The sequence below is a fragment of the Ailuropoda melanoleuca genome, chromosome 2 (assembly GCF_002007445.2).
Source record: "Ailuropoda melanoleuca isolate Jingjing chromosome 2, ASM200744v2, whole genome shotgun sequence".
NCBI lineage: Eukaryota > Metazoa > Chordata > Mammalia > Carnivora > Ursidae > Ailuropoda > Ailuropoda melanoleuca.
Window position 1 is genome coordinate 23,104,396 of NC_048219.1, and position 24,419 is coordinate 23,128,814.

General features: G+C 43.4%; 1 protein-coding gene across 1 annotated transcript in view; it reads left to right on the forward strand.

Annotated features, from left to right (window-relative positions):
- Nucleotides 1-9,969, forward strand: part of CMPK1 (cytidine/uridine monophosphate kinase 1) — a 34,981-nt gene extending 25,012 nt beyond the window's left edge. The window contains exons 2-6 of the mRNA XM_034652211.1: nt 1,656-1,802; nt 5,916-6,068; nt 7,577-7,653; nt 7,889-7,985; nt 8,901-9,969. Coding sequence (XP_034508102.1) covers nt 1,656-1,802; nt 5,916-6,068; nt 7,577-7,653; nt 7,889-7,985; nt 8,901-8,909 — 483 coding nt within the window. The 3' untranslated portion in view covers nt 8,910-9,969. The remainder of the gene's footprint in view (nt 1-1,655; nt 1,803-5,915; nt 6,069-7,576; nt 7,654-7,888; nt 7,986-8,900) is intronic.
- The last annotated feature ends 14,450 nt before the right edge of the window (nt 9,970-24,419 follow it).

Genomic DNA, 24,419 nt, shown 5'->3' on the forward strand with positions numbered 1-24,419 from the left:
CAAGAAGATAATTGATGACTTTTATCTCATACTATGCATCAGGCTCTTTGGTAGGCAATTTATATATGTTATCTCATTTAGTCGTCACCACTAACTTATAAAATAGGTATCTGTACCCCATTTTGCAGATGAGACCTCCAGTTGCAGCTAGAGAAGGAGGAGATGGATATTTAAGAATGTTACGGAAGGTAGTGGTCTAGGTGGAGAGACAGTGGTACTTGAAGGCGCTGTTTGATTATGTGACCACTCCCCAGAGTAGTCAGGAAAGTTAATTTTGTGGAGGAGGTAGGACTTGTGCTATTGACCAAGAAAGGGAACAGACCAGAAGAACAGGGTTAGTGTAAATGCCGATGAGTTCAGTTTAGATGTTTTAAGGAAGGGAAGCATTTTGTAGAAGGTGGGTACAGCCAACAGTGGTGAGATTTTTTTTTTTTTTTGCCTTGAATTATATAGGTTTTTGTTAGGCATTTCTTTTGACATTATTAATGACATTTATTTATTTATTTATTTTTGAAAGATTTTATTTATTTATATGACAGAGAGACAGCCAGCGAGAGAGGGAACACAGCAGGGGGAGTGGGAGAGGAAGAAGCAGGCTCCCAGTGGAGGAGCCCGATGTGGGACTCGATCCCGGAATGCCGGTATCACGCCCTGAGCCAAAGGCAGACGCTTAACGACTGTGCTACTCAGGCGCCCCTATTAATGACATTTAAACTTTGATTGTGTTTCTAAAGAATTACAATGAAATGTTAAGGCCTTGAATAGTTACATAAATTTTGAGATGATTTCTTGGTGTGTGCACATTATAGCTACCATGCCCTACCAAGGTTAAGAATTTTTTTTTTCAGATTTTATTTATTTATTTGACAGAGAGAGAGAGACAGCCAGCGAGAGAGGGAACACAAGCTGGGGGAGTGGGAGAGGAAGAAACAGGCTCCCAGCGGAGCAGGGAGCCCCATGCGGGGCTCGATCCCAGAACCCTGGGATCACGCCCTGGGCCGAAAGCAGACGCTTAACGACTGAGCCACCCAGGCACCCCAAGAATGTTTTGTTTTTTTTTTAAAGATTTTATTTATTTATTCGACAGAGATAGAGACAGCCAGCGAGAGAGAGAACACAAGCAGGGGGAGTGGGAGAGGAAGAAGCAGGCTCACAGCGGAGGAGCCTGATGTGGGGCTCGATCCCATAATGCTGGGATCACGCCCTGAGCTGAAGGCAGACGCCCAACCGCTGTGCCACCCAGGCGCCCCCAAGAATGTTTTTTAAGCAAGCTTGATTGTATAAAATCTCTTAAAATTTGTTTATTATTTGTTTACTGTACAAGCAAAGCTTATTAATTGTAGAAAAGTTAGACTATGGAAATTAACATGAAGGAAAAAAATTGATAGTCCTACCACTGGGTTGAGTGTATTATTATTATTTATTTATTTTTTTTGAGAACGAGAGGGAGAGAGAGAGAGAGAGAGTGAGCTGGGGGAAGAGCAGAGGGAGAGGGACAAGCAGACTCACACTGAGGGCAGAGCCAGACCTGAGGTTCGATCGAAAATCATGACCTGAGCCGAAATGAAGAGCGGGATACTCAACTGACCAAGCCACCCAGGTGCTCCTGGGTTGAATGTATTCTGATTTTTTTCCCTATGTGTTGTTTCTTTCAGAAATATGGTTACACCCACCTTTCTGCAGGAGAACTTCTTCGTGATGAAAGGAAGAACCCAGATTCACAGTATGGTGAACTCATTGAAAAGTACATTAAAGATGGAAAGATTGTGCCAGTTGAGATAACCATCAGTTTGTTAAAGAGGGTAAGGACTGTGAATGCCAACCAGTTTAAATCAGCAAGGAAATGAGAAACTAAATCTACTTTTCCTTTGAGTATTTAAAAAAAAAAGTGAGAGTACTAAATTTCTTGCTTGTGGTAGGTGGTCATGCTGTTTGAGAATGGTAATAATGGACATTCTACTTTCACCTGGGAAGAAATTGGGCAGTAGCAAGCATTCTCTACCTTGATCTAGGATCAGCTAGCTCAATTTCACATCCATATGTGTGTCCTTGATCCTTCCACAACATGCAGTGTGACACTTCCATTTCTCTTTCTTCCTTTTCTCCTTTCCCTCCTCCTCTTCTTCCTTCCCCCCTCCTTTCCCTTTTCTGTTTTCTTGTAAGCCTTCTTTCTTCCCTCCCTCCTTCCCTTCCCTTTCTTCCTTTTTCCCATGACCCTCCAATTGTTGCCATTTTCTCAATTTTGATGTTTCCTTTTGTGGTGAATGTGTCACGACCGTCAGTATGAAATATGGAGATTAGCAGCTATCAAATTAAAATATGTCCCATCTTGGGGCGCCTGGGTGACACAGTCGTTAAGCGTCTGCCTTCGGCTCAGGGCATGATCCCGGCGTTCTGGGATCGAGCCCCACATCAGGCTCCTCCGCTGGGAGCCTGCTTCTTCCTCTCCCACTCCCCCTGCTTGTGTTCCCTCTCTCGCTGGCTGTCTGTCTCTGTCAAATAAATAAATAAAATCTTTTTTTAAAAAAAAAAATATGTCCCATCTTAAATATAGTTATCTTGCATTTACGTGGTGTCTCTCCACTATAGATTCCCAAGATGAGTCATTAACATGTATTTTCACATACAAGAAACAGTGAAGGAGAAATGCAAGAGTGAGAACAGCAAGAAATCGTTGAAACGCAACGGAAGAGAGATCTATGAGCACCTGGGTGGAACACAGGAACTTGAGGGGAGGAGTGGCCCATTTACATGCATTCTTACCTTTTGTTTCAGAGATTGGAGTCACCTGCTTCTATTCCAGAATTATCCTCTCTCTCCATTCTTTAGATTGAATGCCCTTTCTCCACTTTATCACTAAACGCGAAAAAGTCATCTACATTTTTCACTTTCTACTCTTCAACCCTTTGTAGTCAGGTTCGACTTCCATCTGCGTTGAAACTACTCTTGCTATTGTTAACCAGTGATGTTTCTTATCAAATCTAGGGGATATTTTTAGTGATTTTTCTTATAGCATTTAACTCTATTCACTGTCTTTTTGAAACTTCGTTGTTCTGTGTGACACCATTTTTCTTAATTCTTTCCTGCTTCAACAGCTATTGTTCCTCAGGTCTCCTTACAAGTTTCCTAAACCATGGTGTTCTCTGGGGTTTATCCATGGTTCTCCTCTCCTTTTACGTAGTCCATGCTGGATGCTTTTAGCCACGCCCACGGCTCTCATTATACTAACACAGGCTCAGATCGATAGCTCTAGCACACACCTTTTTCCTGAACTCCAGACCTATATTACTAATTACTAGACAGCCGTCCAAGTATTTAACAAGTTTCTCAGCGTATCAGTGTATCATCTAAAGTGTAATCACCCTTCATCTCCTGTCCTGGTTAATGGTTCTACCATCTGTGCCCAAGCCAGAAATCTGGGGGCTATCCTGTATTTTCCACCTCTTCCTCACTTTCTCATACCAATTCAGTGAGCAGATCTTCCAGTTAACTTCCTCTTAACCCTCTTTGACTTAGTCTTTTTTCTCTATTACCGCTGTCACCGTAGTTCAGGTCCTCTTTTCCTTACCTGGACCATCACTAGAGCCTTCTCATGAGTCTTTTTTGCCTTTAATCCATGCTTGTCCCCTTCTAATTCAACCTTCATGGCGCAGTCAGGGTGATTTTTTTTTTTTTTGAGGGGGGAGGGGAGGGGGCAGAGGGAGAGAGAGAATCTCAAGCAGGCTCCACACCCAGTGTGGAGCCCATCACAGAGCCCATCACGGGGCTTGATTTCACAAACCTGAGATCACGACTTGAGCCAAAATCAAGAGTTGACCCTCAACAGACTTAGCCACTCAGGCATCCCAGTCAGGGTGATTTTTTTTCCAGAAGGTGATACAAGCATATCCTGCTTAAAATTCCTTACCGGTCCTCTGTTGCTTCCACAATAAAGACCAGTTCCTTTGGCATAATAAATTGTTCCTTAATCTTTCCCCTACCTGCTTTCTAGTCATATCTCCCAGCACTCTGTACACATGTCCTAATATTCAGCTGCAGGTTCATCAAAGCTGTCATGCTTTCTCATGTCTGAGCCATTATATATTCAGTTTACACTATCTGGAGTGCCTTGATCCCCGTCTGCTTGCCACTTCATGATTTAGGACTCAGCTCTAGATTTAGGGATCAGCTTTATTTCTTTGTTTTATCATAGTATCCTTTCATACGTCCTCATAGAACTTAGCACATTTCTTTACACATGTGTGTCACCTGCTGAACCGTGAGCCCCCCCAAGAGCCATGTTGCTGTCCATGTTCCCTAGTAATAGGCCTTGAGTTAATGTATGTTGAGTGAGCAGAATATCAATGCACCTCTTCAGATACCTTCCCTACCATAATTGGAGTAGAAATGCTATATAGCAGGGACCCAAAAACATTCTGGGCAAGTTTTGTATTCTTGGAGAATATTGGAGAAGCAAATGCTGGGACAAAGCCAACCCTCAGATGAAGGAATTAGAGGGCCTGATGGCCCTCGTTCTTCTTGAGGAACAAGGAGATAGTTTGAGCACTGAGGGGACAGGCTGTTGGTTAGCTTTGGAATAGAGGCTTCTCTAGAGCTGGTCAGAGCCATGCATCAGTGCATACCCCATGGTGGCGGGCGGTGGTGAGGATTTGGAGACCTCAGAGATACGCATCCCCTGTTCACATATTTCGACATTCTGGCTTCAGACTTTGGGGGAGGGTGGTGAAGCGTGCTACTCTTGCTGTTTTTCTTGACTGAATTCTTTCCTCTGCTACCTGTGTTATGGGGTAGCTAGTGGCTTTTAAAGTTTAATTAGCTTCTGTCAGAAATATATTAACTTTTATGCTAATAATTAATGCTAGCAATCTCTTTATATTTGTCCGAAGCTTTGTGCAATTGGACTTGAATTATTGCAGAGAATCTGAATGGCTGCAGAAGCAGCATACTTCTTCCAACAGCAAAATGACTTGGGAATTGGGCGGGGGGCAGGGGGGGAGGCAAGATAGGGTCTCTAGGGGCTGGAGCAAAGGTACTGGTTAATGCTTTTTTTTTTTTTCCTTTTGCTGTTCATAACTTTGTGAATGTATATATGAAAGTAATAAATGCTTACTGAAGAAAATCTAGAAACTGAAGGAAAAAAAATTGTATGTGTGTATGTGTATAAATTGGGAAGGGATACATACCTGTAATTCCACCAACTTGCTACCTTGGATCATTTCCTTCAAGTCTTTTTTTTTTTTTTTTTATGCACCCTCCACTCTTTACTAATGATTTAAGGAATAATAATAACAAACAAACACTCATATCTCCAACATCCTGCTTAAGAAATTGCATTTTGTTGGAGGGGAGCGGGGTGGGGGGATGGGGTAACTGGGTGATGGACATTAAGGAGGGCACGTGATGTAATGAGCACTGGGTGTTATATAAGACCAATGAATCACTGAACTCCACCTCCGAAAACCAGTAATATGCTATATGTTAATTAATTAAAATTTAAGTAAACATAAAATCTTAAAAAAAAAAGAACTTCTCTACCCTTTTCACTCCATTTTTCAACTAATCTTTTTGCTGCCAATTTAAAATTAATAGAATTCTGTATGTCTTTATATTTTAATTTCTTCTGTTGTCAGTCAGCATTTTGTAGTCATTTATTAATATCTACCTTATGAGCTTTTTTTTTTTTTTTTACATTTCTGCTTATGCTTCATTGTTTCAAATACCCCCTCAAATAGACATCATTCCTGAGTCAAACCTTTTCTTATACCCTCGCCCCATAAACCTCATAAAATTAGTCACTCCTTCAGTTAGGCTACTTTTGAACCTAGTATATGCTTTTCTTTAACATGTTAACGCTGAAAAAAAGAAATTGCATTTAGTTGTTGTCCTGTTGAACCTAAATCTTCCTTCTCTTTTAGGAAATGGATCAGACAATGGCTGCCAATGCTCAGAAGAATAAATTCTTGATTGATGGGTTTCCAAGAAATCAAGACAACCTTCAAGGATGGAACAAGACCATGGATGGGAAGGCAGATGTGTCTTTCGTTCTGTTTTTTGATTGTAATAATGAGGTAATGGAGACCTTCATCAGCTCACATGGGCTTTAACCAACTGACAGTCAACTATTAGAGAAAAACAAAGTGACTTTGTACTTATGTTTACATTTTGTATTGGCAGCAGTTTTACTTTGAACTGGTAAATGGAACTGGAGAAGCACTGTCTTGTTGTTGGACTACTAAGAACTGTTTGACATCAGCAACTTTGTGGACCTCAAATTTGTTTTATTTTCAAGATAACAAGTAGTTGCTTTGTTTTTAAGTAAGAATTGACTTGTCCAATAATGTGAGGTAATGAGACTGTGCTGTTAGCTCTTTGGTATGCGCTCCTATCAGAGAGTACTGCCTTTGGATGTTAGGGAAACATTTTTGGGAAGTTGGGAAAGCTTTCTTTTTTAAACATATAAGATAGTTTGATTTGGGAGGGGGGGAAGATAGCTTGATTTTTATCTCCCTAAGAGTGAAAGGATCTTGAAACAAGCAGGAAAGCCTTCTTTTTCTTCCTGGTACTTCTAATAACATACCCAGACATACCTTTGAATAACTAAATGAATTTCTCAGGATCATTTAATTAAAGGGCCTGACTGTTTGACAGCTGTAATATAACTTCATTAAATTAATGCCAACGGCCTGAAAGAATAAGACTCTAAAGTACTGCCTGGAAGGAAGTTGGCTATTCTTGGGTTGAATTGCAAATGTGCCTCTGCTGGAGAGACTTGCTGCAGCCTTTGAGTTGTTTCAAAATCTAACTCTCTTTTTCCAACCCCCAAAAATATGTTTTCAGTTATTCTTCAAAGTTAACTTTGGAATGTTACCACAGCTTTATAACTAAGGAATGTTTATTCACGATTAACAAGGGATACTTTATTCAAATGCAAATTTGTTGATTCTTAAATATTTGGATATTTATGGAATTATCAAAAAGTAAGCAAAATGGAACAAAGTTTGAGGCATGTAATTCATACCTAATAAGTTAATAATATATCCTAGATGGAAGCATACACATACAGATCTTCTTTTTATTGCGGTTTAAAAAAAAGTACACAGGAAAAACTGAGTCATGAATGAATTCTTATTATGCTCTGTACTTATTTAACCTAGTTTATATAAATTGAGCCACATGTTTAAATTTAAAAGGACTTTGCATGTTGATTAATGAATTAGACAAATTAGTTTCAATGTAGGAGTTTTTGTATTCTCTTCAAACTTTGTTCTCTTTTTAGGTTAAAAGAATGGCAAATGTGGGGGCGCCTGGGTGGCGCAGTCGTTAAGCGGCTGCCTTCGGCTCAGGGTGTGATCCCAGTGTCCTGGGATCGAGCCCCACATCAGGCTCCTCTGCTAGGAGCCTGCTTCTTCCTCTCCCACTCCCCCTGCTTGTGTTCCGTCTCTTGCTGGCTGTCTCTCTCTGTCAAATAAATAAATAAAATCTTAAAAAAAAAAAAAAAAAGAATGGCAAATGTGAATAGCAAATTCACATCTTTTTGTTTTTTTGGTAATGACTTTTTATTTATTTCTCTTTTTAGATCTGTATCGAACGATGCCTTGAGAGGGGAAAGAGTAGTGGTAGAAGTGATGACAACAGAGAGAGCTTGGAGAAGAGGTACTTTGCAGATTTTACACATCGCCGCCTTAGGCTCAGTTGGGAACTTTGAGGAGCAAATTAAATACCTGCCTCAGTTTGCCCAGACACAGAGAATGGCATGCTTCAATATGTAAAATGTCTTGTCTAAGGAGATGGTAAGGGAGTCAGATCTGGGTTGTGCTCTGAGCGATCCTGTAACATGGGGAATAACGGGTGGATACTTAGAATCTTGCATTATTTGCTGTTTTTGCAGAATTCAGACCTATCTTCAGTCAACAAAGCCAATTATTGACTTATATGAAGAAATGGGGAAAGTCAAGAAAATAGATGCCTCTAAGTCTGTTGACGAAGTGAGTATCCCTAGCTTGCCTTAAAAGAAAAGTCAAGTAAAAATGTGATTTAGCAGGGCCAGGGTGGGTAGGTAGGCAGGAGAAAAAGAGATATGACAGGTTAGTTTGTTTGCTTTTCAAGACCCTGGAGACTAAATGAAAAATGAGCTTTTTTTCTCCTTTTTGAATAGCGTCTAAAGTAAATTTTACAACTTCAGACTTGTTCTTCACAAGAAATGCATGGTTTATTAATTCCAAACCTCTTTGCTCAAGCACTGGAAAATTGGCATTTTGAGAACTATGATTTGGACCGTGTTCACTTTTTAAAATCTAAAGTGAATGGCAATTCCTCTTAGCTCAAGGGCGCCGGGCTGCTTCCATCTCTTCATCACAGAGCACAGAGCTCTAGGGGCGCGGGGCTTCCAGACCCAGCCCTTCTCTCCTCTGAAAATTCGTGATCTCCCAGTGCCCAGCAGCTCTTTCTAGTGTCTCTTAATCCATCGCCTCTTGCCTTGATTCCCTGAGTCTTCCTTTCTGGACCTTCCTTGTTTATCACATAGTTCTGTTGGTTTTTTTATCCAGTAACTCTTTCCCATAGAAGTGAGGTGATACATCAGGGACCTAGTGCTTTAGAACCAGAACTAGAAAAACAAGCCACTTCAGTTTGCATTTTATCAAGTAATTGCTACCGATCAAGAAATTTGTTTCGTCCTGAAAATACTAATAAAATTGAATGCACCTGTTTACCATTTTTTATGTATTTTTGCTATTACATACTACTATCTAAAGTAAGATAGGTGAAACCAACAAATTACAATATTTTTAATATGATACATCTTGAAAATTAATTAAAAATTGACTTTTTAACAGGAACTTAGCCACATAATATGTTTTAATAATATCTTTTTAAATTACTATTATTTTTGTCCTTTACAGGTTTTATGAAGTTGTGAAGATTTTTGACAAAGAAGGCTAACTAAACCTGAAAGCATCTTCGAAATCATGCTTGAATATTGCTTTGATAGCTGCTATTACAACCCCTTTTTAAGGCAATTTTAATCTTTCATAATTACATCTCAATTAATGGCTGGAAAGTATGTAGTAAGACAAATTTTTTATCTTAGATTTTTTTGGTTGTAGGAGTAGACAGTGAATTCGGGTCTAACTTCATCTTAGCTATGGTGCTCACAAAACAAAGAAGGATATCAGCTTAGTTCTTTGTTTTTATTCAAAAAGCATATCCCTTTTATAGTTTGTGCCTTCTGTGAGCAAAACTTTTTAGTATGTCTGTATATCCCTGTAATAATTACAACATGTTAGGATTAGGGATTCCCCACTTCCTTGTTTTCTTGCAGGTTTTAAATTTCCAACCTGTTAAGTGAAGTTGTGGACCAAATTCCAAAGGAACTTATTGTGTAGTCGGTTCTTGCAAAATGTGTTTGGTAAACAATCTTATAAATGAATTCCTAGATGTGTTTTAGTATTTATCAAATAACTGACCATTTCCTATAGAAAGGTAAAAAACCTTAGGCTTTGTTTTATTACAACTTATACAGAGTTGTGTGACAGGGCATCTTCTTTGCTTCCAGGGATTGGGATGGGGTCACTGGGGGTTCAGAGCCTGGCAGAATTGTCAGCTTTATTCTGACATTAATCTGAGGGTAAGGGGCAAGGATCACATCTAATGACCTGTGTTCCTGTGCTCTATTATATAGTGTTATTAATGATTAAATTGTTCTTAACAAAATTCCTAGCAGTGGAACCTTGAAATGCATGTACGAGGTTTATGGTAAATGATTTGGTTAGCGTTTTAGTAACACTTGATTCAAAGTGTTTTTGTTTGTTTTCTAGACTAAATGTAGGGTTGGTACGAAGTAAAAACATCTGGTTAATTTTCCATTTGTGTTTTATTTTCTTGAATACTTTTTTTCAATTATTTGTTTAAGGAGATTTAAAAATCATTGCACTTTGGTCAGAAAAATAATAAATATATCTTATAAATGTTTGATTTCCTTACTGGCTACTTTTATTTAGCATATTTTTTTTTGGCATCATGTTGAAGCATTGAAAGTTACAGAATAAAAAAAAAAAAAAGAAAAGGCTATGGAGCCCAAAGGAATTGTCTCTTAAATCCATTCTTCCTTTAAAAAAATCTCTGAGAAATTTGTTTTCTCCTTTCTTATCTTTTTCTGCCATTACTAATGCAGAGTGACTTCCAGTGTTCTTAGTGTGAGATTTATTAAAATGTTTCTCATTTTTGGTATACAGGTTCAAATCAGGTAAGGAATTTTGTCCTTGTGTAATTGGATTTTATATTTAAAGTCCTTGGGAATAGGAGCCACCTGGCTGGCTAAGTGGTAGAGCACGCAGTTCTTGATCTCATGGTCATGAGTTCAAGCCCCACATTGAACACAGAGTTTACTTAAAAAAAAAAGAAGAGGAGGAAGAAGTATAAAGTCATTGGGGATAGCGAGTGCAATTTATGGATGTTCTTACATTATAATAGGTTCATTTCTTTCCATGTGTATTATGAAATTCACTTATTAATGATACATTTTTCAACAAACTTGCCATTAGGAAACAATGTATCTGTAAGTCCTGTAACATAATAGCCACCAAAATTTGTATTGAGATTATCTGGGTTTCTTGGAAGAGATTGTAATGAATTCTTATCTAGAGATTTAGTCCAGCCAGTACAGAGGGACTTTGCTGGCGGTTTAATCAAACAACTGCAAGATGAAGCAAGAGTAAAGACTAAGGCTTTGAGAGCATTCCTACTCAAATAAGTAAAGAAATTCATCAGATGGGGGAATCTAAATATTTACATTCATATTGGGAAAGCAAATTTAAGGTTTTTAAGACTGCTGAGACTAGGTGCTTTGGTTCCTTTCATCACACATCGTTCTGTGGCATTTGAGAACAGAAGCCAAGAAACAGTAAGTACTAAATTATGAGGCTTTGCTTCTTGTTTGCTTTTGAGTAGAAACCCATGTTGGCAATATTGGGTTTAGGATTTGACTGAGATACATCTGACTTCATTAGTTTGGTCATTCCATTTGTTAAAGATACAGGTTTTTTTTTTTTTTGACTTTCTTGAAAGACCCCAGTGGAAGCTTTGCTTTTTTTAAAAAAAATTTATTATTATTTTTATTAATTAACCTTATTTCCATTCAGTGATGTTGAATGTGTATGACTTATTTGGTAAATGATCCCAATACCTTTTGTGCTATGGCATTTACTGTTTCAGATTTCTGTTCTCTCAGGCATGTATTTAACATGTGGGTTTAAGGCAAAAGCAGAGTTCAGGATCCAGGGAGAATTTTCTGCTCTGTGTATTATGTTTGCACACCTTAAATTAAGTAGAAAGCATGACTTTATCCCATTCCTTTAAGAAGTAGTTTGGATTGAGGCACAAGTATAGTATATTTTATTACCTATCTATAGCATCAATTGCTTGTCTCTTTGAGGGGGAGGTTGGCAGCTGGCAGTATCTCAGGATGCAGGATTTTGGGGGCTTGTGGCTTTGTCACGTAATTTGAGTGGTCGCCTGACACTCCATTGGTCACTGGAGAGAATAGTGGCTGCAAGTATAGGCCAGAGTAGGTCAGCATTTTTTCACTGGAGGTTTGGTCCTCCATCTTCAAACACATACTGATTGCACTAGCCATGGTGCTACAGACATCCTCTGCCTTCTAAGAGTTTTCTGCCTAAAACTAGCATCTTGATATGGGTAGACCTTAGATGTCTTCTGTTGGCTAATAATCATTGTTGTATAGCTTAATTCCCTTCTCCCTAGCCTACCTGTATGCTTCAGCTAAATTAAGTAAGCTTTAATTCTAAGCATTTTTTTTCCTAATGAAAGCAAGGAAGCTCATTTATTGTGTTCCAAGGAAAAAAGGTAAAATGGTTCTAATCACCAACCCCTTTATTCCTCACCCCTGATTCCAGTGTAAGTATTCTCTCAGATCCAGGTTTGCTTTCCTTTGAGTGGGTGTGGTTATTGTGATTGTGGTATTAATTCTGGGTCTCAGTTACATTCTGCAGGTCACCAGCTTTCCTGTCCTGGGGAGAGCTAAAGGATGAAGTTGAATTTCTGGCTATCACCCTGTACCCTTGGTCAGCCATACCAGTTCCAGGCTATCACCAGGGCTCAGATTTTTATGGGGTCCCTGCTGTCCCCGCTTATCAGAGCAGAACCTGGTTTTCTTGAGTCCCTCTTCTTTAAAGAGGTTTTTCTGTCATATTTTGTCCTCCTAAGACGAGGCATAAGAGAAGAGGGTTTAATTATTTTGTCCTATTTAGGGGGAAGACAAGGGTCATAAATCAACATTTCTCTAAGTGAGTTTCTTTCAGCTACGGAAAATTGTGTTTTATTTCTGATGCATTTTGAAGTAACTTTATGCAACTTCTGACATTGGCCTTTGATGCCCTAACCGACCGAGAAAAAGCATCTGCGTATGTGCAGAGGTAGGTTACCACATCCCAACCCTAACGGTAGATAATCCAAGCAAACTTTAAAAAGTGTCTTCTGCACAGTGGAACCGAGCAGTTAAGCTGCATTCTGCATAGATGGCAGATGTATTCTCATTTGGTTGAGTAACCACATTTAAAAAAAGAAAGTAAAATTAAAAAAAACATGTATGTGAGCTTTGGGAATATTCGCATTCTACCCTTTAGAAGGCTTCCTGGAAGGAAATATACTGTCAGTAGCTGCTTCTATGAGATTCGGGGGGAAAATCGATACGGTGGACTCAAGATGGACTTCCAAGAAAACCCCTGGATTAGCTGAGATTTCTTGCCAGTCTGTAAATGCTTGCAGCCCTCTAAGGACTCTAGGTAGAACTGGCCTCTCACAACCACCTGGCTCCAAGGGCTTCCAGAACCAGAGGGAAAGGACAGTGAGTTGGTTCAGCAGTTAGTACTTAAAAGCACAAAGCTGTTGTGCACGGCTCACTGTAGGCTGTTCATTCGTCTTATAGAGAAGCATTTTCACAAGTGACTCCAAAGCAGCTACCAGAATTTGGCCTGAGTTTCTGTGATTGAGACAAGGCTGCATCAGAATAGCCTCGTCAAAATGGAAACCTTTCTTCTTTTTAATACCAGGGAGTGCACAATAGTTACTACCATTATCCTATCCTGTACTGGGAGAGTGGTTAAGATGGACACGTTGTTTACGTTATTTCGAGGGAAAATGCTGAAGTTTAATGTTTAACTTTCATGTTGGGTCAAAACATTCTTACATCAGAATGACCATTTAAAACAGCTGCCTCAAAATCCCCCTGACATCAAGTACTGTGTCAAGATGTCTGTTGTCATATCCAGCATCAAACATGACTGAGCAGAGACTGTTCCTCTGTTTAGGGCCTTTACTGAGGTCTGAATAAGTGCTCTTGAGTGACAGAAGGTCCTCTACTGGATTTGAGGCTGCTGCTACTGTGTGCTAGCAAGATTCAGAAGGGGAGGGGAGGGAAGGGGAAGGGATAAGGGCAGGGAGGGTGAAGCCGTCTGCATAGAGAAGCAGGAGTTGGTTCAGTCCAGTTCTGCATCCACGATGGCCCTTGTAGGAGACTTATTCTACCCATAAACACTCCCACCAACACCCTTTCTAGGGGCGCCTGGGAGGCTCAGTCATTAAGCGTCTGCCTTTGGCTCAGGGCGTGATCCTGGTGTTCTGGGATCGAGCCCCACATAAGGCTCCTCCGCTGGGAGCCTGCTTCTTCCTCTCCCACTCCCCCTGCTTGTGTTCCCTCTCTCTCTGGCTGTCTCTCTGTCGAATGAGTAAATAAAATCTTAAAAAAAAAAAAAAAAACCCTTTCTAAATCTGCCCAAAGTTTTCATGATTGTAAACCACATTCCCACTACTCTCCAGAAGCATTTTTTTGATGAAAATAGGTTTCAGGAATGTGACTCCCTTGACACCATCTATCTTCATTTATCCTTAACTTATGGTTTGAGTAATTTTATGAATATTTGTGAGTTTAGCTTGTATATATGACTTAAAGTAGCTGTTTAATTTATAGTCATCAGCTAAATCATTGTTTCATATGACAATACACAGACCGTGGCCACTTGCTGAAATAGCAGCTAGACTCATACAGGAGGCATTATTACAGTTTGTAATCACATTCATGCAAGGATCTGCCATCTTAATTGAGCTAACTGATCATGTTAGCAAGCTGCATTTCAGAGATGCTAGCCCTTGACTGAGATCAGAGGGTTTGTTACAGGAAATCTACATCTTCCTTAGGCAATGTGACATCACACCGGGAGATGACAAGAGCACTAAATGACGATGTTACCACAAGTTGGTTGACCATTCATTCAGAATATGTTTGAGACAAATTAATTAGGTATCCACAATCAGTAATACCCAGTCACTGTCCTCAACAAGCTCACCAGTTGAGCTCAAGTCTAGTGGTTTCTTTATTGTGTTTTTGTATAGTGCTTTAATGCCAGCACACTTTTACCTCTGTGATCTCATTTCGTTTTCCGAATCATTTAGGTTGGGATGGCAAGTTTCCTGTTTCACGGATGATTAAACAAGCCCAAGGAACCCAAATCAATTGCCCAACAACCTTTATAGCTAGACGGTTACGAGTCTTGAATCGGACCCCAGACCTTGGGTCTTACCAGATATGCCTCCTGTCTTTCTGGTAGCCCCTACTTCCTCATCACTAGACTGATACCCTCATTTATGTTCCCTATTGCACAGATCTGCAGTTTGTGAGATTACTTTGTTTACTCATTGTTGATCCCCTTTGCTAGATTATAAATGTCAGGAGAGCAAAAATGTTTTCATCTCTGTTTCCTGTGTCTGCACATAGTAGGCACTCAATAAATATTTCTTGAAAAAATAAATAGAAAAGGCAAATTATTTTTGACTGTAGCTATAGCCACAAGTTGCATTACTGAACTTTGGATCCCAATCGGGTCTACTTGTAATTTCCTCAGGATTTTTTTTTTTTTAAGAGAGGAAGAGGGGGAGGGGCAGAGGGAGAGAGAGAACCTTAAGCAGTTTCCACAGCTGGCGTGGAGCCCGATGAGGGGCTCAATCTCACAACCCTGAGACCATGACTTGAGCTGAAATGAAGAGTCAGAGGCTTAACCGCCTGAGCCACCCAGGCGCCCCTCTTCAGGATTCCATTTTCATTCCTCCTGGAGACCCGATGCTGGTAACCATACAGTCGTGGGGACGGGAGGGAGATGAATCCACTTCATCAACTTCCCTCTGCTTGTAGCACATGACTCAGAGAAGACCTAAAGTATGACTGACTGTCTTGAAAGGAAAACCAGGAGAGAGCCGGGGACCAGAACACAATGTTGTGGCGAAAATCTCACCACCCATGCGTAGTTCAATCTAGTTGACAGATTTTTGACCTATTGCCTCTGTTTTGATGTTCCTGTGTTATGACCTAGAAAATTCTTGCTTTATGAAGACTTTTGACAGTTTTGGTTCATATTCCAGATCTGAAACTGCTTAGTATAAATTTCTGCTTGAAGCCTTGTAAGACTATGGTATGTACTCAGCACTTTGCACTGACTGTGCTTACTGGACTGCGAAAGAGAAGTGAGAGGCTTTCTGCCTATTTTCTCCTCCGTGGGCGTTCCTCATAGTTCTTGATGCATGGAGTCTTTGGGAAAGAAATTTTAGAGGTCTTAGTTGTATGTCTGTATTCTCTTACTGACCTGGCACAGGGTAGATTCTTAATACATTTTATTCTTAATACATTCTCTTGAATATTGAAGGATGTGTCTTCCTCAAAGCTCTCCAGATAGTAGGGGAACTAGGCCTAGAACCCAGCTCTCCTTTCTTTCAGCCTGCATTCCTTCATTAACACCAACATGCTTTTATCCACTGTCATTCCTAACACAAACTTGGAAAGGCAGAGTCCTATCTTGGGATGCTCCAGAGTCACTCTACTTAATAAGATTTCGTTCAATGTACAGAACATAAGTTGAATGTCCTTTAAACCATTTTTTAAAAAACTGGTGTCAGGCATCGCTCCCAGAAATTCTAATTTCATTTTAAAGGCTCCCCAGGTGAATCTAAATCAGTGTTTCTCAAACTTCCAATTGCATCAGAATCATTTGGAGGGCTTGTTAAACCCAGTTTGTGGGGCTCCCCCCAGAGCTGCTAGTACAGTAGATCTAGGGATGGTCCAAGAATTTGCTTTTCTTATAAAGTTCCAGGTGGTACTGAGACTTTGAGAACCACCCTACTAAATAGTGACCAGAGCCGATATTGGAAGCTCCCAGTCTTGCATCTTTGTGGGCAAGGGACCAAGCAAGTCTTCGTGGTCTTTATATCCACAGTGCCTAATGCAGAGTAGGTAAGTAGTGCTGGGTGAGCGACCAATTGATCACAACCCTAATGAGAGCTCACAAGTCAAACAGTTGCCTAGTCTGCCATCCCTCAAGCTCCTGGGTTGGTCGGGAGGTGGGGAGGGAGAAGGACTAGGAGAAGATCCCAAATGTTTTCCCTCTAAAGAAGTTGTCAGATGGGTACTAACTTGACGGTGTAGGGTGGCTTTCAGCTCACCAGCTGCCACTGTCTTAAAAGGTGAGGAGAGCCCTGGGAGCCCCCGTCACTGTCCAGACTTCCGAAGGGAGATGTAGCAGATGTGTTCAGCGTGGGCTTGAGGGCACAGCTAAGACCATGGAAGGAACTAAAGAAGTCCTTGTAAAGTTGGAGCGGCCCGGCAGTGAATTGGGATAACTGAGGACATGAGTTCCCCATCACTGGAGGTGTGCAGTCAGCCTGGATGCCTACTCAGCAGGATGTTTTAGAATCTTCCAGCCCTTAGGTTCTATGGCTTGTGGACCATCCTGTTCAAGTTGTAGCTATCTAAGTCTGAGGTCGCCTAGAACCCCAGCCACATTCTCTGGGTGCTCTTGAAACCCAGGACACAGAACAGCTCCCTGTCCATAGAACCAGGGAGGAAAGGCCGAGGAACATGGGAGCCTGTGCCTTCCCCTAGGAACCCAAAAACGAAGAAGTTTCCTTAAGCTTCTGTTTCTGCCTCCTGGGTCCCCTCCCCAGTGTCTGGGATAGAGTTCTTTGGTGGCAATGCTGTTGGTGGTGAGGTCCTGCTTTTCAGCAGAGGAGAGGAACGGCACTGCCAGGATGAGTGAGGGCTGGGAGAGACGTGCCCAGCTGGACAGGGTGGGGTCCGTGTACCAAACAATGGGGGACAGGAACATGCAAAGACAAGGTGGGGGGATGTAATGGACAAAGTGTAAAGGCAGGTAAAAGAATGCGGACTTCTTCTGTGTCTGTTTAGTCACGTCCAGACTAGAATGCTGGGTCACAACTGGGACGGATGAGGCAGTTTGACAAAGGCGTCTCAGGTTTTGGAGGCTGCTCTCCTCACCCCTCCTCTTTTTCTCCTCTTTTCCCTCCTTGCTGTAAGCTGTCCCTTGAGTTCTATTCTGAACCCTTAATGGTTTTTCCATCTCCCTAGGGACAGTTTGCAAACCCTCCCTGGCTTGGCCTGGGTGAGGGCTGGGCCCAGGACGGCCTGCCTGAGCCGGGGCGAGGAGGCGCCTCTTAGCAATGAGCAACCCACAGAATTGTGTCTGTTATTTAGGAAAAGTTTCTGGGTTTTCGGCTAATTGCAAAAATACATAATGGATGCTTTTCGCATCTGCTAGTTATTCTGCAACAGGCCTGCATCCAAGAGCAAACTTTAAACAAACAATAAGATTATGGAGCTTAACCATTTCAATGTGTAACAGAAAAGAAAGCCGAGGCCCAAAAAGTTGTTAACACACATCCAGGCAGACACAAGCAGTCCTACCAACAGATACACGTACACACAAGCATACAGATGCACCTTCTGGCTCCAGTGCTCACAACGCCCGCGCACACGCCCGCGCACACGCCTGCGCACACAGCTCCTGCGCCCAGTCACCGGCCCCGGTACGCGTACTCTCAGACACAGACGCAAATACACATGCCTAAGTTCATATACACACGTACGCCTACCCAACTGGGCAACAGAAGCACACAGACACACAGCCCCAGACCCAGCTGCATTCGCACAAATCACTTTCGCGGCAACAAAGTGGTCCTCTTGTGTGCGCCAGGGGGCCCTTCTGGTCCCGAGGTGGGTGAAACAGTCAGTTGGGCACTGGCTGTGTACGGTTGGTGTCAGGTGTAGTTATTCAGTGTGGCCACCAAGGGGCACCCGTCATCCATCCTGCATCCACCTCCGGCTGGTTCTGCAGCCCGTCCATTGTTTCTGCACCCACAAGCCTGCACCTTCCTGTTCCGGCTCTCTGCACAGAGCTGGGAGGCACCTTACTTCCAGCCCCAACCTTCCAGGATCCACTGCAGTCATTCACAGCTGTTCCCTCTCCCAAACCACAGAAACAGCCACAACTCCTCCTCCCTCCTCCCGCCTAGCTGAACAACATGCTTCCGAGCCCCCTGCTCAGTCCTGAGACGTTCCTTGGGAACTTCATCTGTCAGGTCTTAATCATAATGCGGCCTCTACCAAAAGCTGCTCCCCCAGGAGCAGCTGTCAAAATCTCTCTTTTTCAGAGCTGGAGAGAGCATCTCCCAGGGCAGGAGTGCCCAAGTTAACAACGCATGTTAAAATAATCAAATGAGTTAATGCCCGACTCAACAACTTTCCCACCATCCCTAGCTGGAGAGATCTTCCGCCTGCAGTACTTGCCTCCTTTCTCTCACCCCGGCACCCGTGGGTCTATGGAATAAATCCTGGCTTCAAAATATAAGCTAGGGTAGAAAGACCTAGCGTGTCACGAAGCCAATCTTTTTCAGCATCCCTGACAGGTAGCTACCCTAGTAACAGATTGCTCACTCCTCCCTAAGCAGTTGTCCTCACTGGGTGGCTCAGACTTCTAGGAACTTTCTCTATGTTCCTTCTCTGTAAACATTCTGGATTTCTGCCTTTCCACGAGCTAATAGTCTGGAGAGGGCATTTATAACCGGTATAGCATGAGGCCTGCAATCCTCAGCAAGGACAAAGGGCAGGGGAGGGTGTGGTGAACTTTCCAGAGGAGCGAGGCAGGGAGTCAGGGAGTCCGAGGCGGTGAGAGCTGGACAGAGAAAGAGTGAATAAAACAATAGTTACAATTCTGTTTATTGAACACTTCCTGTGTTTGTGACTGTTAACCCTCCTGGAGGAATAATTCGAATCCAGGGCAGCCTGCCCCCAATCTGACGGTTTAACCACTAGGCCAGAACATCTCCTGTAACAAATAAAATAGGAGTTTGGGGGCAGACATGCCAGGTGTATTAGTTTTCTATTTCTGTGTAACGAATCATCACAAACCTGGCAACTTTAAACAACAGCCACGTGTTAGCTCGCAGTTGTTCAGAAGTCTGGGTTCTCTGCTCACAGTATCACAGAGCTGAAATCAAGAAACCAGCGGGGCCGGGCTCTCATCTGGAGGCTCTGGAGAGATTCCGCTTCCAAGCTTATCCACACCGTTGGCAGAATCCAGTTCCTTGCGGTCGTAAGACTGAGGTGCCTGTCTCCTTGTGGACTATTGGGCATGGGGCACTCTTGGCACTAGGGGCTGGGCTCAGGTCCCTTCCACTTGCCCCTTCCAAGATAGAATGCATACAGATGCATCCAAAAATTTAGAAACTAAAACTTTTTTGCATCATTGTGTTAGTATCATTCACTGCAGAGCTGGTGGTTACTAGATGACATTTTCTTTCTTTTTTAAGATTTTATCAATTTGAGAGTGGCAGGGGGAGAGGGAGAGGGAGATGCAGACTCCCCGCTGAGCAGGGAGCCCAACTCTACTCGAGGCTCCATCCCAGGCCCGTGGGATTATGACCCAAGCCCAAGGCAGATGCCCAACCAACCGAGCCCCCCAGGCGCCCCTATATGGCATTTTATTTCTTACACTACATTTTCTTTTCCTCTTTTCCTTACTGCCTTCATCTCTCCCTCATGTTTATCCAGTCTCTCTTTCACTCAGCCTCCCTCTCTTCCCAGAGAGCACCTTTCAAGGCCCCCTACTCTCCCACTCCAGTCTTGTCTGCAAGCGTCTAAGCCTGCTGGACACCCGTCAGCCTGACTTCCTCTCACAGCTTCTGCGTGGGGGCTAGTCTTTTCTGGAACTTAGTCTTTTTTCTTCCACAGCTTATTTCCATGTTTGTCTGGAGAAAACCCTCCAAGTAATCACCTAAGGAAGGGTATGTAGGACATAAATATTCCAACTCCTTATATGGGTGCATACGTCTTTACTCTAGCCCAGTAACGGATCCTCCAGCCTTTGCAGAGCTCTGCGTTGAAACTGCTCTGCCAGCATTTGGAAGCGTTTCGTCCTTGACTGCTAGCATCCCATGTTGCTGCCGAGAATTCCGAAGTCATTCTCATTCTCATTCCTTTGTGGCCTTTTTTCTTTTCATTTTTCTCCCCTCTGAAAGCCTTTAGATCCTCTCTTTAATCCCGGTGTTAAAAATGTCAGAATGCTGTTCCTGAGTGTGGGTCACTTTGTCATTCATTTTGGGGGCACATAGTGACATCTTTTAGTAGGGAGACCTTATGAGCTTTGTTTATGGGAAATTTCCTTATGTAACTGTTAAATAATTCCTCTTCTCCATGTGTATCTGTTTGTGCTAGAATTCCCATTTTTTGGGTTTTTAACTTCTTGGATTGATCCTTTATGTTGCTTATATTTTCTGTCGTGTTTTCTTCTTTTTTTTTTAAGTTTATTTATTTTTCTTAGTAATCGCTACACCCCGTGTGGTGCTTGAACTCAACCCCGAGATCAAGAGTCCTGTGCTCTTCCAGCTGAGCCAGCCAGAAGCCCCATTCACTCCTATTTTCTTTTCTTTTTTTTTTTTAAGATTTTATTTTTATTTATTCGACAGAGATAGAGACAGCCAGCGAGAGAGGGAACACAAGCAGGGGAAGTGGGAGAGGAAGAAGCAGGCTCATAGCGGAGGAGCCTGATGTGGGGCTCGATCCCATAACGCCGGGATCACACCCTGAGCCGAAGGCAGACGCTTAACCGCTGTGCCACCCAGGCGCCCCTCACTCCTATTTTCTACCTCCTCATCTTTTTATTTCACTCTCTGAAAAATTTCCTTAGCTTGAGAACATTCTATTCCTATTATATATATTTATATTAGGTATAAATTATATATATAATTTATTTACATAGTATATTTATTAATTATATAATTAATATATACATGTAATATAAAACTATTTATATAACTAATATATACATATAATATAAATAAATAAGTATATTGTTTCCAAGAGTTCTATTTGGTTCTTTATACTGTCCAGTTTTTATTTTAGGGATACAATACCTCCTTGAATCTCTGTGAGGGTATTAATAGAGTGTAAACTTTTTTTTAGTTCTTCTCAGTTCCTTGCATCATTTCCATTTCCTCTAGGCCATTTTATTTCTTTGTCCTACGGTCACTTTGGAGGCTTTCCTCATGGTGTGGTAACCTTTGGCGGCCCATTCGTGGTGGAGAACGAAGAACTGGAAAGCTTGCTGACGAGCTGGCATGTCTTGGTTGATGAGCGGCCGGTCAGTCACGACAGCAGAGGACTCCCTCCCCGCATTCCCGCCCCAACGCCAGCACATGAGGGCCCTTCTTCTGGGGACGCTCGATTTCTCTAGAAACTGCCTGCTCCCACCTGAAGAGTAGACCCTGACCTCTTGGTGCTCTGTGCCCAGGTGTGGGGAGGCACCGTCCAGGGTACGGGTCTTCATTGAACCCGCTGATTTGAGCTCTGCGTCTTGCCGGTTCTGCCAAGGACGACTGCGTCTTTCCTTGGCCGTTTCCTCTCCGCATGCTCGGGCTAAGGCTTTCTCTGCCCTACTGCATCGGTTACCGCTCTTCCATCTGCTTTCTGTTGTCCTGAAATGTGCTGGAGCGTCCCCCCTCCCGATGGCCCCCAGCCATGTATTGCTGCGGGTTCACATCCTCTTTCGTTCTTACCAGTCGTTGTAGAGGGCGCTAGGGAAAGGGCAGTGAAGCCGGCCGTCAGTTTAGCATCCCCAACGAGCGGTCAGGCCCGCTCTTCCTTCTGTGCCTCTTACTACCACACCGGCCCTGAGGTCCTCAGCAGGGTGTCCCCGGACTCCTGCGCTGCTCCGGCCGCCCCGAGCCTCAGGCGCCGCTTCTTCACCTTTCGAGGCTCTCTCCTCCGCAGGGAAGGCCCGTAGACCGCTCCACTCCGAGTGTGCGTGTCAGGTGAGAGCTTCTGGGGGGGACGTAGTCCCTGCTGCTTCGCACCTCACACGTGAAGAGTGTTCCGGGGCTTGATTTGGGAAAGCTGTATCTCAGGCTTGAGCACCAGCCTTACGTGTCTCGAGCCCCTAAAGCGGATCTCATGTTACCCGCTGGTGAGGATAGCGCAAGTGCGAATCTCTCAAAGGGCTGAGCCAGGCCAACTGCGCTGCAGGGAGGTTGCTGCTACTCCGTACTGTACCCTCTCTCTCTCCAGGCCTGGACGTGTAGCTTGTGCTCACCGGGGGCCGCTGCTGTCCCTGACCCATAAGGCTGAAAAGCCTGGTTGCCTGGGGGTGGCTCTGCATCCCGGGCCTCCAGCGGACAGACTCCTTGGCCAGGATGTTACCCCTTATACTGGGACACGAGACTTGCTGAATCCTGGAGGGCTCTGCCTAAAGGGTCCCCTGCAGACGGGATCTGACCAACCGTCCTGGTTTGCCCTGTGCTGAACGGCTACTTAGGATGTGAGATTTTCAATGCTAAAACCGGAAAGTCCTGGGCAAACTCGGGCAAACTGGTCACCCTACCTGCAGAGGACTGTTCCCCGTCCCAACCTCAGGGTTCCATAGAGGAAGATTTGGGGCCCCACAGACTGCTTGAAGTAATTGTTCGGGGTCCCAGCTAGGCTCTGAAATTACAGGCCACCCCGTCTGCAGGCCACAGACTTCTTCCCCATCACTGAGCTGTACAGGACAGTCCAGCTTCTCCCAGGACCCCTCAGCTCTGCTTTTGCCCCTAGAGACGGAAGGGGCACATCTAGAGGCAGCCATGTGCCCCACAAAATGCTTTCCTGACACTTCCCCTCAATGGTCTCAGCAACATCGGGAAGCACACGAAACCAACTGGGTTACTTTTCTGTCTCTCGATTAATAATTAATAATCAGTTAATAATTGTGAGCTCCCCCTGGGCATCCAGCATCAACTTCCAGCTATGTGAGTGAGCCATCCAGGACTTCCAGCCCCGTTGAGCCCTTAGGTGATTCCTGTCCCTGCTTCTATCAGATTGCAACCACATAAGAGACCTACAGTAAGAACCATCTAGCAAGTCTGGTCACCACACAGAATGGTAACAGATAATAAATTGTTCCTTTAAGATACTGAATTTTGGGGGCTGATTTATTACAAAGAAATAGATGACTGCAACAGTTGGCTTTCTTCTCCTAGTTTGTTGCCTTAAGTTACAAGATGGTTGCCTCAGCCCCAAGTATCACTACAGACCACCAAAGGTAAAAGCAGAAGTGAGGGAGAAAGTATGGAGCAAAAGCTTTCTTCCTGAGTAACTTGAAGGAGGAAGAAAATCTACCCAAAAGTCCTCCAGAAAAGTCCCCCACGTATCTCACTGGCCCGAAGTGGGTCACGTAGTGTCTCCTAACCACAAGAGAAATTTTGCCCAGCCTCTTTAGTGGGAGGTAGGCAAAGGAAAAGGAGGATGGGAGTGACTGTTGGGTAGACACCAATGGTGTCTGCCATATTGTTGACGCTAGTGGTTGTTCAAGGAGAAAGAAGAATCAGCTGGAAAAAATGACCCCATGCTAAGGAAGGAGCCTTCACTGCTCCTTCCAGAAGCAAAGCTGCCAGTGGGAACAGGTTTACTGAAAACTCCTTCTTTAGATGGCAAGTATGGTGTAATGGTTAGTCTTTCTCTGGAAGGCAGAACCTGGCTCTATTACTTGCTAGTGGTGGAGTAGTGGTGGATTGGTTCCCCATTCTGTGCCTCAGTTTCCTCATCTTCACAATGAAAGGACCCCCTCGAACTCCTTCAGGCTAGGAGAAGCCGGGGCAGAAGGCAAGCGCCGGATGCTTCCTGCGTGTGGAGGCTGTGCACCGCCCAAGTCAAGCTCCGCAGAGCCTGCCTCTAGCCACAGATGCTGGGATTTGCCAAACAAACCCTAATCACTTAATGAGAAACGAAAATGGTGCCTGGTTCCTCCACTTAATTGCCCCTTTGAAAACAACACACGGGAGATTTATAGTAATCACCATAATCGCCTCATAAAAACCCGAGAATTTAAAGACTGACATGCCTCATTTCTGGGAGGAATTAGAGGCAAAAATTAAGGCAAGGAATTCCTGGCCCGCCTTGGCCTTGGCTCCCTGGAATCCTGGACTCTGCCCACAGAGAGCCTGCCACTCTGGACAGCCTCCTGGCCCCAGCCAAGTCCACTCCAAACGCTCAGCTGCCAGGGTCTCCCGCAGGCTGGCTCCCGGGGCCCCTC